Genomic DNA, 15,880 nt, shown 5'->3' with positions numbered 1-15,880 from the left:
CAAGATCAGTGGGGTAATAAATATCATTAAGGATCTGAATATATGATCTTCCACCAAATAAACCAACTAGCATCAACTATAAAGAGTAATCAACACTACTAGCAACCCACGGGTACCAATCTGAGGTTCTTAGGTAAAGACTGAATACAAGAGATGAACAAGGGTTTGAGAGGAGATGGTGCTGATGAATATGTTGATGAATCTTGACCCTCCCACTATGAGAGGATCATTGGTGATGACGATGGCTTTGATTCCCCCTCCGTGAGGGAAATTTCCCTGGCAGAATCGCTCTGTTGGAGCCCTAGATTGCTTCTGCCCAGGTTCCGCCTCGAGACGGCGGCGCTTTGTCCAGAAAGCTTCCTTATTATTTTTTCTAGGTCAAAACCTTTCATATAGCAGAAGATGGACACCGGGGGCTGGCCAGGGGGCCCACAAGCTTAGGGGGCGCGCCCTGGGGGTAGGGCGCCCCCAGGCTTGTGGCCACCTGGTGGGTCCCCTTCTGTTATTTCTTCATGCAATATTTTTTATGTATTTTGAAACAATTCTCCATAAAGTTTTAGGACATTTGGAGTTGTGCAGAATAGGTATCTCAGATTTTCTCCTTTCCGGTCCAGAATTCCAGCTACCAGCATTCTCCCTCTTCATGTAAATCTTGTAAAATAAGAGAGAAAAGGCATAAGTATTGTACCAAGATGTGAAATAACAGTCCATAATGCAATAAATATCAACATAAAAACATCATGCGAAATAGACGTATCACTATGATACTCTGGTACAACCATTTTGCATCATGTTTTCCTACTGTTATTTATAATGTTTTTATCATTATAATACTCTGTGATGCAATTCTAATACATTTTCTCTCTTAATTTGCAAGATTTACATGAAGAGGGAGATTGCCGGCAGCTGGAATTCTGGACCTGAAAAAGCTATATCAAAGATACCTATTCTGCACAACTCCAAATGAGGACCAATCTTCATCAACATCATCACCATCACCATGTCATTTCAAACCCTAGTTCATCTCTTCTATTCAATCTTTGTCTCAAAACCTCAGTTTGGTACTTGTGGGTTGCTAGTAGTGTTGATTACATCTTGTAGTTGATGCTAGTTGGTTTATTTGTTGGAAGATTATATGTTCATATCCTTGATGATATTCAATACCCCTCTGATCTTGAACATGAATATGATTAGTGAGTATTTACTTTTTTTCTTGAGGACATGGGAGAAGTCTTGTCATAAGTAATCATGTGAATTTGCTATTCGTCCGATATTTTGATGATATGTATGTTGTTGCTTCCTTTAGTGATGTCTTATGAACGTCGACTACATGACACTTAACCATACTTTGGCCTAAGGGAAGGCATTGTGGAGTAATAAGTAGATGATGGGCTGCTAGAGTGACATAAGCTTAAACCCTAGTTTAAGGAGCTGATTTGGATCCATATGTTTCATGCTATGGTTAGATTTATCTTGATTCCTCTTTCGTAGTTGTGGATGCTTGCAAGAGGAGGTAATCATAAGTGGGAGGCTTGTTCAAGTAAGAATAGCACCCAAGCACCAGTCCACCCACATATCAAACTATCAAAATAGCGAACGCGGATCAAACAAACATGTTGAAAGTGTTGATGAATTCCCATGTGTCCTCCAGAATGCTTTGCAGAATGTTCTGGCCTATCCTTTGCTATAAAAAGGATTGGGCTACCTTGATGCACCTTTGTTACAATTGCTACTTGTTGCTCGTTACAAATCACCTTGCTATCAAACTATCTGTTATCGATAATTCAGTGCTTGCGAGAATACCTTGCTGAAAACCGCTTGTCATTTCCTTCTGCTCCTCGTTGGGTTCGACACTCTTATCGAAAGGACTACGATTGACCCCCTATACTTGTGGGTCATCAAGACTCTTTTCTAGCATTGTTTCCGGGGAGTGAAGCATCTTTGGTGAGTGGAATTTGGTAAGGAAACATTTATATTACATGATGAAATTTACTGTCACTTGTCACTATGGAAAGTAATACTTTGAGGGGTTTGTTCGGGGGTATCTTCACCTCGACCAGAAGCACCAAGAGTTTCCCCGCAACCCACTAAATCTACTGAAAATATTTATTATGATATTCGTTCAGGTATGTTAGATAAACTACTAGCTAATCCTTATGCAGGAGATGCAACAGTACATCCTGATATGCATTTAATCTATGTGGATGAAATTTGTGGATTGTTTAAGCTTGTAGGTTTATCCGAGGATGGAGTTAAGAAGAAGGTATTACTTTTTTGTTTGGAGGGAAAGACACTGACATGGTATAAGCTATGTGATGATATTGGAACGTGGGACTGGAACCGATTGAAATTGGAATTTCATCAGAAGTTTTATCCAATGCATCTAGTTCATCGTGATTGGAATTATATATATATATATATATATATATATATATATATATATATATATATATATATATATATATAGTGATCCTATTCATCACCCGGGGTGCAGAATAAGTTATTCTTCACCCGAGATAATCTTACGATTACTTCATAATTAAATTAAATTTGGAATTCAAATAGTTACATTCTTATTGATTCACTACGTAAAATTTGACATAAGAAAATAAAAATATAGGTCATAAGACAAGAAAATTTACAGTTTATGTATATTTTACACTATGTTTTTTACGTTTGTAATTTTACATAACATAAAATATTTTTTACGAGGATTATAGATTTTCTTACGGTCTCTTTTTACGTCGGAAGTAAGACAAAACTTACGGAATGTAAAATTATGGTGCATTGATGGTAAAATAGAGGGGGTGAAGAATAACTATTCCTAGCCTCATGAAGGATAAAGTATCGCTCAAGCTTGGGGGAGGCTTAAGTACATGATGTACACATGTCCCAATCATGAGCTCTCAACAGAAATTATTATACAATTTTTTTATACTCATCTTTCTCATAATGATCAATCCATACTCGATTCTTCTTCTACTAGTTCCTTTATGAAGAAAACTATTTCAAATGTGGTCTTCTGGAAAGAATTAAATGCAACTCTGAAGATTGGGAGATCGACAAAGGTAAAGAATCATGTATAAAACTTAAGTTTGATTGTGTTAAATCTTTTATGGAAACTGATGCTTTTCGTAAGTTTAGTGCTAAATATTGACTTGACTCTGAGATAGTAGCTTCCTTTTGTGAATCATTTGCTACTCATGTTGATCTCCCTAAGGAGAAGTGGTTTAAATATCATCCCCCTATTGAATAAAAGATTGAGGAACCTGTTATAGTTAAAGATGAAACTATCATTTATAATGTTGATCTAGTTGTGCCTACTACTTATACTGAGACACCTCCTTTTCGTATTAGGACTGAGGAACATGCTAAAGTCTCAACTGTGGTTAATAAAAGTAATATTAGAACAACTAGACCCTCTGAAAAAGTTAAAGTTGAACCTAATATTGCTATGTTTAAAGATCTCTTGCTCGATAATATTGATGGGCATGTTATTTACTTGTGTGATGAAGCAACTTGGATTGCTAAGCATGATACTAAAGATAAGAATAAACCTGTTATTGGCATGCTTGTTGTTTCTGTTAATATAGGAGATCATTATTACAATGGTTTGTGTGATTTTGGTGCTAGTGTGAGTACTATTCATTTTTACTTTATATCAAGAGATTATGAATGATATTGTACCTGCTGAGATAGAGGAAATTGATGTCACTATTAAGCTCGCAAATAGAGATACTATTTCACCGCTTGTGATTGTTAGAGATGTTTAAGTATTATATGGTAAGATCAAATACCCTACTGATTTTCTAGTTCTTGGTTCTCCCCAAGATTATTGTTGTCCCATTATATTTGGTAGACCTTTCCTGAATACCGTTAATGCTAAGATTGATTGCACTAAGGAAACACTCGGTGTTAATTTTGGTGATGTATCTCATGAGTTTAATTTCTCTAAATTCCATAGATAACCTCATGATAAATAATTTCCTAGTAAGGATGGAATTATTGGTCTTGCTTCTATTGTCATACCTCCTACGGATCCATTAGAACAATAGTTGCTAGACCATGAAAATGATAAACATATGAATGAAGGAAATGAAATAGATCAGATATTCTTTAATCAAGCACCTATACTTAAACATAATTTGCCTATTGAGACTCTTGGAGGTCCTCCTTCACCTAAGGGTGATCTGGTGTTTGAACTTAAGAAATTACCTGATACATTGAAATATGCTTATCTTAATGAAAAGAAGATATATTCTGTTATTATCAATGTTGACCTTTTAGTGCATGAAGAACAGAGATTACCTAAAACTCTGAGGAAGTACCGTGCTGCTATTGGATATACTCTTGGTGATCTTAAGGGCATTAGTCCCACTCTATGTCTTCAAAAGATTAATACAGAGCTTGATGCTAAGCCAGTCATTGATCATCAATGATGATTGAATCCTAAAATGAAGGATGTGCTAAGAACTGAAATATTAAAGCTTCTGAAAGTAGGTATAATTTATCCCATAGTTGATAGTAGATGGGTAAGTCATGTTCATTGTGTTCCTAATAAAGGAGGTATAACGGTTGTTCCTAATGATAAAAATGAACTCATCCGACAAAGAATTGTAACTGGCTATAGGATGGTAATTGATTTCAGGAAATTAAACAAAGCTACTAGGAAATATCATTGCCACTTGCCTTTTATTGATCAAATGTTAGAAAGATTGTTTAAGCATACACACTTCTGTTTCCTTATGGATATTCCGATTTTTCTCAAATACCTGTGTCAAAAGAAGATCTAGAGAAAACTACTTTTACTTGTCCTTTTGGAACTTATGCTTATAGATGCATGCCTTTTGTTTTATGTAATGCACCTGCTACCATTCAAAGATGTATGACTGCTATATTCTATGATTTTTATGAAAAGATTGTTGAGGTATTCATGGATGTTTTTTCTGTTTATGAGACTTCTTTTAATGATTGCTTAAGCAACCTTGATCGAGTTTTGCAGAGATGTGAAGAAACTAATCTTGTCCTGAATCGGGAGAAGTCACTACAAAAAACACTTCCGTGATGATACATCATTGTCACAATAGGTCACTTGTCATGCATGTACATCCATCACGGTTTTATGACAGAATCAAGATAGTCATACATGTGTTGTCGTAGAAGTGTTCCATGACAATACTGAAATTATCATCATGGAAGTGTCCACTTCCAAGACGATAAATGCCGCATCATGGAAGTGTTTTCATCAAGGGTAACCGGCACGTAGCTTCCACCATAACGGGTCTTCGTTAAGCTATCGGGTTCCGGTTTGCATCTGATAACCCGTTAACACCCCAGACCAATGGGGACTCTCCACGTGTAAAATTCTCATTGGCCACAGGAACCACGTGCCAACTCGCCATTGGGACAGATATGTAACGCCCGAGCCCGATGCGTCGGGTGTCTCCCAGTTATTCGCTGTTGTTGCCATGTCATTTGCTTGCGTGTTGCATTTTGCCAAGTCATCATATGCATCCCATTTGCATTCGTGTTCATCTCTTGCATCCTGTCACTTTCTTCGTTGTCCGTTTCGGAATCTGACACTCTCACATGCACCCGTTGCACCTCTCAGAGCTTGTTTCGTGAGTGGGAGAAAAGCGTTCTCGGAATGGGTTGAGATTTGTCGAGTGGCCTTGGCATATCACCGGTAGACCGTCTGTCAAATTTCATTCCATTTGGATGTTGTTTGATGCCCCAACGGTTAACCACGTTAACCAAAACCCATCCTTCTCTTTGCAGCCCAGCACCCCTCCACAACAGCCCACTAGCCCATCTAAACCCCATCCATGCTCTCCGTCATCAGATCACGATCGTGTGGGCGAAAACCGCACCTCATTTGTATTATCCTAGCTCCCTCTACCTATATAAACACCTCCCACTCCGAAATTTGCGGTCCAAACCCTAGATCCACTCCTCTCCGCGCCACCGGACGCGTCCGCGCCGCGCTGGACAAGTCCACCACCGCCCGCACCCAATCGGAAGGCGCCACGTCGCCCAACCACTGCTTCCCTCCAATCCCGTCACGCCACGTCAGCCTCCCCGCGCCTCCTCTCTCCACCGCACCCGCCGCCAGCCCGCACGGCCCGGGTCGGGCCTGCCCGGCCCCGAGCGCCCCACGCGCGCCGCTCGCTCCCCACGCCCCGTCCGAGTGTTGTCGCGCCGGATCCTGCTCCTCCGCCGCCCGCCGGCTTCTCCGCCATCGTGCGCTCACGCCGCCCAGATCCGGCAGTCCCGCGCCTGCTCCGCCGCCGTCAACTCCTCCCGCGCCCGCCGTCGCCGGAGCCCCGCCACCGTCAGCCGCTGTTGCCACGCTCGGGAACGAGCACGAGCGCTCGCGTCCCTGCTTGCTCGCCCCGCCTGGGCCACGGCCCAGCTCCTCGGCACCGCCCGGCCCAGCGTCGCCACGACCGGCCTGCCTCACCTTTTGTCCCACGTGCCCAATGTGAGCCCCCTTCTATCCCCCGCCCATGCGCATCTTTGTTATCTAACGCCCGTCTGTGTTTTTTTTCAGAAATATGGCTAAGATCTCAACATCATGGGTGCATGTTGATCATGTCATAACTTCATGCATGTTGCTCCGTTTTGCGTGTATGATATGTCAAATTGTTCATCTCTGAGTGCTCTTCATGTTAGTATCATTTGCATGCATGTTACTGTTTCTTCAATATTTTGCCCGTAGAGTAGGTAGTTGAGGTCATCTCCAATATTGTAGTGCATGCGATTTCAACATATTACGAGTGTTTAACCTGTGATGCAGAAGTAACCAGGCGAAGACCTTGATCTTCATGGTGCACTTTGAGCTCCAAAGGAATCGAAACAAGGGGCGGGCTCGCATCTCTAGAAAGCAAAACTTGTAATAATCAGCCACTTTGAAGTCAGAGTAGGAGTCCGTAATCGAGTATCCATCCTACTCGTGCGAAGCCTTTGCATTCTTTCCTCAATTATTTCAACCGATGCTTTTATTCGTCGGTTCCCCGTTTCATATTGCCTTTGTTTTACCCGCCCTCCCACCCTTTTCTTCCCGGAGTATGAGTCTTTATTCTAGCATCAATTTCATTCGTGCAGAGTCTCTTCAGTATTTCTTCAATTGTCTCAACCGGTGAATTCTCGTCAAGTTCATCGTTGTTCGTCTCTTTTTCTTTCCGGTGAATCCAATTCAAGTTTTTTGTTCTTGATCATATTCTTTTCTACTCAAGTGTTCCCCTTGCTCGTTCGCCTATCGCCATTTAATCCTTCTGGAGTGATGAAGACATCTCAGAAGATTCGTGCTTGCATTCAATTATTTCGAGGTTGTCACCTTATTCAAGTCTTTCAGTTGTTCCGGTGCATCATCTCTCTCTTCAACAATCCTTCCCAATGGTGTTTCTTTTCAGTGGGCCCTAACCCACAGGTCTTTTCCCAGGATCTTACCTGACTCTTCTAATTTTCCCAGAGTTATTCTCAAATTCTTTTCCAAGTTTGACATAAGAATGAATTTCATCAGTCAGATGTTTTCTCCAAGCTCGATTTCAAATTATTTTCATTGTTGACTCAACCTCTTAGATTTTCATTCTCCCGGAGTATCTCAACAAGTTTGGTGGTGTTCCTCGTCGTCATTCTCAACATTTGAAGACCGAAGAAGAGTTCTCCTCTAAATCCTGTCTGTTCTCTCAGAGATTTGTGGTGCTAGCTTGTTGCTATCCTCCTGTTGTTTCCAATTGTGCGATTCTCTTCTTACCCATCCGGAGTATTTTAGGAGTTGTTTTTCCGTTTCGATCATCCGGAGGCCATCATTTAAGAAGATTCACATTTTATTTCTAGATATTTAATGACTGATGGTGGTTCACATTTTATTCATGATGCTTTCCGTAAAATGCTTGCTAAGTATGATGTTAATCATAGAATTGCATCTCCATATCACCCTCAGCCTAGTGGTCAAGTAGAATTGAGCAATTGAGAGCTTAAATTAATTTTGCAAAACACTGTTAATAGATCTAGAAAGAATTGGTCAAAGAAACTTGATGATGCATTATGGGCTTATAGAACTGCATATAAAAATCATATGGATATGTCTCTGTATAAGATGGTTTATGGTAAAGCATGTCACTTACCTCTTGAGATAGAACATAAGACATATTGGGCCATTAAAGAGCTCATTTATGATTTCAAATTTACCGGTGAGAAGAGACTTTTTGACATTAGTTCACTTGATGAATGGAGAGACCAGGCCTATGAGAATGTCAAACTGTTTAAAGAAAAGGTTAAAAAATGGCATGACAAAAGGATACAAAAACGTGAGCTTAATGTAGGATACAAAAGGATACAAGTTGGGTGAAAACCTAGATTCTTGCCTCTTGCGGTTGGATCCGGCGACGACGACGTTGCTGCGTCATTCCCTTCCTGAAGGCGTTGTTGTTGAAGAACTTTTTTGTCCTTGTGGTGTCAAAAGATGGATGGTGCGGATATGATCGTTGTGGTAGTTTGTCGATCATTGTTCTGATCGCTTTGGATTTTTTCGCTTAGGCATAGCTTTGGTCTTGTGACTTTGCTATTTCTCAGTGTGTGATTTTTGTGTGTGTGCGTGTGTTGGTGTTGGCTGTGTTTATTACCTGTGCAGAGACTGGGTGTGTGCTCATCATGCTTTGTATCTACTGGATGCTTCATTTTGAGTTAATAAAATTCACCCTTTGTCAAAAAGATGTCATGGAGAAATTTATTCATCTAGCACGCTGTCAAGCGGGACCCACTCGTGCTGAGTAATGGCTTCTGCGCAACTAAATATAAAGCAAGGGTGTCTCTCCAAAAAAACACGGGCCCGTCACTCGGGTCACTAACAGTGAGCCGTGGTCACGTTGGCATGCCACATTAGTGCAGGATACGGATGAAGTGACCGTATTTGCATAAAAAATGTAAATTGGATGACCACCAACTTGTATTTTTAAAGTTCTAGCACCAAACTGAACATGTAAAGCAAGTTCTATAACTCCCGATAATGCTACCTCAACTCAGAATGAGCACAACAAATCATCTCATTTGTCGTAACAATGAGCTACTAGTACTTGTTTTTCTTCGTCTTATTTATTCTCGTCTCAATCATTTGGCGTGATATGATAAAGAAAAGGACCGTGCTAACGTCCAGTCGACCGGACGTTAAGCAACATATCCGCACAATCGTAACCCACCTCCCTCTCGTTACCGTGATTCCACCGATTTTTTTTCTTCTCTCGAAAACCGTATACGCCAATAGTAAATCGCTAGTGGTTTTTCTGGTTTTGGCTACACAATATGAAAAGAAAATTAGAAGTGCTAGAAAGGGGACTTGAACCCAGGTCTATTCACTAGACTTTGAGCCCAATAACCAACTAAACCACCTTCAATTGTTGTATATTGTATATAAACAAGGTTATTTGGACCTTTCTTTTTTTCTATCATATTAGGGATAATAAATTCTTTTGCTTGGTAATTTTGGCATGACCAGCGTGATAACTATGACTTGAGCAACATGATAACTATACTATGATAAGCCTGATAACTATAATATGAGAAGGTTAATGACTATACCATGAGAAGCAAGATAACTTTACCATGGGGGAGTGGTAACTTCACACTGGGGTATGTTTTCGACAAAAAAAAGTTACCGGGACATGTTTCAGTAACGTTTTCACATGGGTAAAAAGTTATCAATGTGTTTTATATAAGTTATCGGGTGTCTGGTGCGTAAATTACCTTGCTATTTGCACTGGGTTATCAGGGCATATTTCTAGAACTTTTCGCCCAAGGTGAAAAGTTATCAATGCGTTTATATGTAAGTTATCAGGTTAATTGTACATAAGTTATCATCTTATATGTAAGATCGAAAAATTATCACATTTTAACTGAGTAAGTTATCAGCTCTGATGTGCGTATATTATGATGTTTTTTGCATGGAAGTTATCGAGGTATGTTTTTCAACAACATTTTTCTTGGGTCAAAAAGTTACCGCAAATGTTTGTGCGTGGGTAGTTACCAGCCCCGTTATGTGTGTATTATCGTGCAGGGTATTGTTCAACAAACTTTTCTCTCGGGTAAAGGTTCTCGCGGTGTTTCTACACAAGTTATCAGGTCGGTGATGTGTATATTAGCATGTTATTTATACAAAATTACCGGGATATGTTTTCAACAACTTTTTCCTCTTTGAATCGAAAGTTATCATGGTTTTTGTATGTAAGTTATCAGCTTCGTGTGCGCAAATAATCATGTTGTTATACATAAGTTATTGGTGCAATTTTTTCAACAACCCCCCTTCATTTCTGGGTCAAAAGTTATCAAGGCGTTTGTACACAGGTTCTCAGCTCCCCTTGTGTGTAAACTACCAGGGTTTTCCTTTCAACAATTTCCAATGCTCCCCCTTCCCCCCAACGACATGGTTTGAAAATTAGCTACTCGGTGCTAGTAATATTTTTTTAGTTTTTCTTGCATTAAGAAGGATAGTATTCATACGAAATGTACACATAAGCTACTTAGTTGGCTAGAAATTCAGGTTCGAATATTCTGCACCATTCACACACGTGAGATCTTTTTTGCTTTTCTGGCCGGAGATCAAAAGGTACAAAAGAGAAATCAAACGAAATTTAATCAAAAAATCAAGATAGCCCAGGTGGTTATTGAGTTGTGAATTTAGCTATAGGTGGAAGGTTTGAATCCCGGCTTCTACACTTTTTTGAGAAATTGAATAGAAAAAAAGGAAACATATGCGTGGACTGAGAAATTAGTGGTCGGAAAAAAGGAAACGGCTGGGAAAAAAGGAAACTGAGAAATTGAATAGAAAAAGGAAAATATTTAAATCCGCACACTAATTAGTTGCCGAAAAAAAAGGAAACGGCCGAAGAAAAAAGGAAACTGCCGCCAGCGAGGTGCGTAGCAGCGGGCGGCAATCGCGTCGTTCGGATCTGTTGCAAACAAACAGTCGGCAGGATTTTAGCTTTGCCGTAAAGAAAAACAAGTGTAGGAAACAAGAGGCGCGCACATAATAAAGTGAAGGTGCGTGGAACACGTTTTCTTCTATCTTGTGCACGACCGGCCGCCTCGGGTCAAGATCACGTCCACGTCACTCGCATGGCTAGAGCCAAAAGCCAGTGGACGGAAATGTGGAATTAGTGGGCGGAGCATCACGTAATGCATCATCTTATCTACCGTCAATCGCTATAAGACCACCACGATCTAGGAGAGTTACAGGAGGTGAATATAGAGGAACATCTTATGGTAAAAGCTTAGCGAGAGAACCACCAACGGATGGGTGGTTGCACTCTCAGCCATCAAGATCGAACTTCAGGTGTGCCCCATGGCCCATGCCCCTTCTGAAAGTGGCACGTCTAGCTGCAGGTACCATTTGCCTTCTCCTACGTGTTTTTGATTCCACAGTAGATCGACCCATAGATCACCTTCTACTTTCCTCTATCGATTCCCGGCCTCTCCTTTTCAGTCACTAATAAAAGCCTCGCACGTTTTAAAGGTGCTGCATCAGGAGCGAAATTCCATCGCTCTGCTTTCTAGGTGCTAGAGCTCACTAGCACGCCCTCCCTTTCCTTCATATTGTATGTATGTTTTGTGAAAGCGCGAACTATTCTGATGTCTACCGTAGCAGCAGCAGCAGGTAGCCAGGCATCCCTTCTCAATCTGAAAGCAACGCACCACCACCTCTTGTTATCAGGTCATCAGGATTGTTAATGCACGCGGTCCTGTAACAAATTGCAAGTACGCCTAGTTCTTCCCCCTTTCTTAATAAGACACGGACGCCTCCATCCATGCCTTCACTTCTCTCTCCCCCTATGTCCAAATTTGAGCCTCTATGCATCCAACAGCCAAAACGATGCATGCATGCATGATGGCAAAATACATTCTTCACACATGGAGTGTAAACATCACGAGAGTCCGTTTCGAAAGAAAAAACATCACGAGAGTAACATTTATGTTGCCTAACAAGAACTGAATGTGCAAAGCAAATGAGGCTCTAGCAATGGCAGCGGTTAATGTAACTAGGAAGTTCCCGGAAGAAGTTCAGTTAAGGTCGCCCATAGGCCTACCACAGTCCACAGTTCCTTCCTCAGGCATGGAAAAAAGGTATCAGTTAATGTGTTGCCTTGTTGAGCTTGACACCAGAGAGCAAGAGCACACTTGCATAAAGTGAAGATCGAAAGCTAGCTGCCGACCTGACCTGCTTTACTTTCTTCCATGGGAAACATAACACCAGTCATCTAGTGATATAGTAGATGCCATGGCCTTGTACTGAGTTCAGGAAATCAACAGCGGTGCCACCAGACTAGGATGGCGTTCAAACCTAGTCCAGCTGCATACAGATTCTACAGATTTTCATACAAACGGGGTAGGGACAGGCACACGATCCTGGTGGGATAAGTCTGTAAACCAAGAACGGTATGCCAGCTGAAACTACTCCTGCTCGAAACTGGAGCCTGAATAAACAATAAGACACAATCAGCGCATGGAAGGCCGGACCAAAAGAAACGAGAAGATACAATTGATTAGCGAGGGGCATTAAAATGAAGGAAATCCTTCAGTTGCAGTACAGGAAATCTCTGAGATGGTTGAGCCAACATTCAACTTAACCTAGTTATTGTTGAACGTAAAGGATGCTTCGTTAAAATAGAACTGATAAAAAGTCCTAACAGTCTCTTTTGCAGACCTATTTACATTCGCCCCTGTGAGTCCGGGTAATGTATGGTGGCATTAGCAATCAAAAGGATGCACAATGGTGCAAGATGAGACAGCATGCAGTGCTGCTTGGACCTAGCTTTAGATTCTTACTGAAATATGATATGGAATTGTTTCCTTGCTATCTTCACAAAATGTTGGAATGCCCACTTCTCCAAATTTAAAATATCCATTACTTTGTCTAAACTAATTGATACTCAGTGACCTAAAACGTCTTACATTTGTTTACAGAAGGAGTACCTTCTTCCATTGGTAAATTTTACACAAACATGCTGACTGCAGAAATATTACGAGGAAGAAACATAATCAGTGTGGAGTGGTAATAGTTACTTACAATCAGACTGCACACTGTTCTGTTGGTTGTCAATAAGATCAGGAGGTACTCCAAGGCTAACAAGGATCTTTACAATTTGGTGAATCCTTTCATCTTCCTTGCAACACTTGATTTTGACTACTTTAAGATTCTTCGATACCAAAAATTGTTCTCTTGGCTTGTAGCTTTCATCTTTTCCATCCATAGATTGTTGCTGTAGAAAAGATAATATCTAACTGAAATCAATCAACTGCAATGGCGACTTCAAAGAAAAAAAACTGGTGTAATTAGAAAACATATAGTACCTCATCAAATCTAAGTTGAAGGGTAAGCCTCTCTAGAATTGGTGAGTGCTGAAGAAAGTAAACCAGTCCACCGAAGGCAGCAGCCAGACACCACTCATTGAGAAACAATGTTTTTAACTTGCTAAATGTATGGCACCATTTAAAATCCCTGGTGCAAATAATCTGGATAAAGTGGAGAGGATTAAATTATATTCAATGTCCAACTTTGTAAGTACTTGATAAGTACTCCCTCCATTCCGAATTACTTGTCGCAGGTATGGATGTATCTAGATGTATTTTAGTTCTAGATACATCTATTTCTGTGACGAGTAATTTGGAACGGAGGGAGTAATACTGAATGGAATAGAAGCTGCCAGCAGGGTTTCAGATTTGCAAGTTTCTGGTTTAATCAGAAATAAATTAAGCTGTACCATCTAATGTGGCAAAGATTAACGTGTACTATAAAAATAAATATTAATCTTATGCTTTTGGATAGTATAAACATCAGAAGTATAGACTAGCAACGAAGAACACACAGATGCTGATATGCATAATGTACTGTCATTGCACGAACCAACTATTAGGTGATGTCTACAGAGAAACATAATGGTTCAAGTGCGAATTGGCAACATACATGCAATGCCCATAAGCAGCCTCCCTAAGATGTTTCTATGATGGATACAAATGTACAGGACCAGATGGCAATCAACCCTAGGAGACAGTGAACGTGAAAGCATACCGCTTGAGGAGCACTTGTCAACTTCAAATTTGTAGCGTCACATAGACCTTTTAGAAGCACACAGTCATCGCCATGACAGAGGCAAGAAGGACATAACTCATCATCACAGTCCCCATAGTAACCACCATTAAGACAATGATCATAACACGCTTGACGTTCATACCATTCTTCATCAAACCTGACAAGTGCCGTTACCAATAACGGCATGCTCTCAAGGGAAGGAGTCCAACCCAAATTGTCAACTAGTTTCAAGGCAGTGAGACTTGGGCAAGAGATACGAGTGCGGCCATACAGGTCAAAACGGCATATCTCCATAGTTAGATGCCTTAACGATTTGCACAAGATCTTCTCGGCGCTGATTTTACAATCATACATCTTTAATACCTCTAGCATTGGGCAGCTTGAAAAATTCAGAGTGGGTTCCTCAAATTTCATACCAGCGAAATCTAATACTGTCAGGTGCTGGCAGATGAGAGTCACGTTGGGTAGCTGCAGACGCCGACTGTAAACTCGAAGCACCCAAACTCGAAGCACCCGAACATGGCAGGATGCCGCATATCGGAGCCACAGCTCAACGTTGAGGGGTGCGGATGGGTCGTCGAGGTAGGTTCTGATATCGACCTCATGCAGCGGCGCCCGGTCGCGGAGGAGAAGCAGCGAATTAACAAACCAGAGCTCTTCCTCCCCTTCTCTATCGATGGGCACCGGCGCCATGACGCGCACCACGGGCACGGACTTCCAGAGGTGGCGCCAGCGGCGAGCGAGCACGCATGTGCAGACGGACTCGCGCGAGGTAAGGAACGACAGCACGCGGCGGAGGAGATCGTCCGGGAGGGCGCCGATGCGGTCCTCCCCGCCGGGCACCACGCTCTCAGGCATTCTGTCGAACAGGCAGCAGGCGTCGGATCGGCTTGGGGTTGGAACCCGAGACGGTACGAGCGATATCCACCAGGCGGAGATGGGTGCGTGGAGGCTGAGAGTGACGGAGGATTCAGGCGGAAACGGGCGAGGAGGGGGTGACGGCGGGTGCTCGTCGGCGTACGCCGTGTCGCTGCCCGTGGAGTCGAGTGCGCCGCCGAAATGTGCGGTGGGCCCTGCCTGGAGCGGGCGCCCCTATGCGAGACAGACGGCAGCCTCTCGCGTCGGGGGAGCTCTACATGGGCCGCGGCCCAGCCACGAGGGAAGCTCCAACCTCCTTTTTCTGCTTTTCTTCTTTCTGTTCTCTGTTTTCTTTTTTCCTTTTTTGTTTATACTTTCAAATATTATATATATATATTAGAAGAAACACTCTATAAAAATGTGTTGAACAAGTATTTGAATTTTTTAAAGGTATTAAAATTGTTGAACAAGTATTTTAAAATGTTGAATAAGTATTAAAAGTGTTGAAAAAATATTTGAAAAATGTTGAATAAGTATAAAAAAATGTTGAATGAGTATATGAAAAAATTTTGAACAGGTATTTGAAAATGTTGACTCAGTATTAAAAATGTTCAACAAGTATTTAAAAAATGTTGAATAAGTATTAAAATATGTTGAACAAGTATCTGAAAAATGTTAAACAAGTATTTGAATTTTTTTTGAATAAGTATTAAAATATTGAAGTATTTGAATTTTTTGAATAAGTATTAAAATGTTGAACGAGTATTTGAAAAATGTTGAATAAGGATTAAGAAATGTTGAACGTGTATTTTGAAAAAAATGTTGAATAAGTATTAAAATGTTGAACAAGTATTTGAAAAATGTTGAATAAGCGTTCAGACAATTTTGATCGTGTATACAAGAAAATGTTGATCACTTATTAAAAAATGTTTTTGACAT

At 41.0% G+C, this 15,880-nt stretch overlaps 1 protein-coding gene across 1 annotated transcript; it reads right to left on the bottom strand.

The window, feature by feature from the left end:
- Nucleotides 1–11,912: 11,912 nt before the first annotated feature.
- LOC119273094 (putative FBD-associated F-box protein At5g56440) lies at nucleotides 11,913–15,214 on the bottom strand. The gene is made up of 4 exons (XM_037554388.1): nucleotides 14,063–15,214; nucleotides 13,345–13,506; nucleotides 13,061–13,253; nucleotides 11,913–12,467 (listed from the first exon to the last, which is right to left on the bottom strand). Exons 1-4 carry the CDS (start codon nucleotides 14,939–14,941, stop codon nucleotides 12,445–12,447), a joined length of 1,257 nt encoding a protein of 418 aa, XP_037410285.1. The 5' UTR covers nucleotides 14,942–15,214; the 3' UTR covers nucleotides 11,913–12,444.
- Between the last annotated feature and the right edge of the window lie 666 nt (nucleotides 15,215–15,880).

Source organism: Triticum dicoccoides, chromosome 1A (assembly GCF_002162155.2).
Source record: "Triticum dicoccoides isolate Atlit2015 ecotype Zavitan chromosome 1A, WEW_v2.0, whole genome shotgun sequence".
NCBI lineage: Eukaryota > Viridiplantae > Streptophyta > Magnoliopsida > Poales > Poaceae > Triticum > Triticum dicoccoides.
This window is presented reverse-complemented; position numbering and strand designations above follow the sequence as displayed.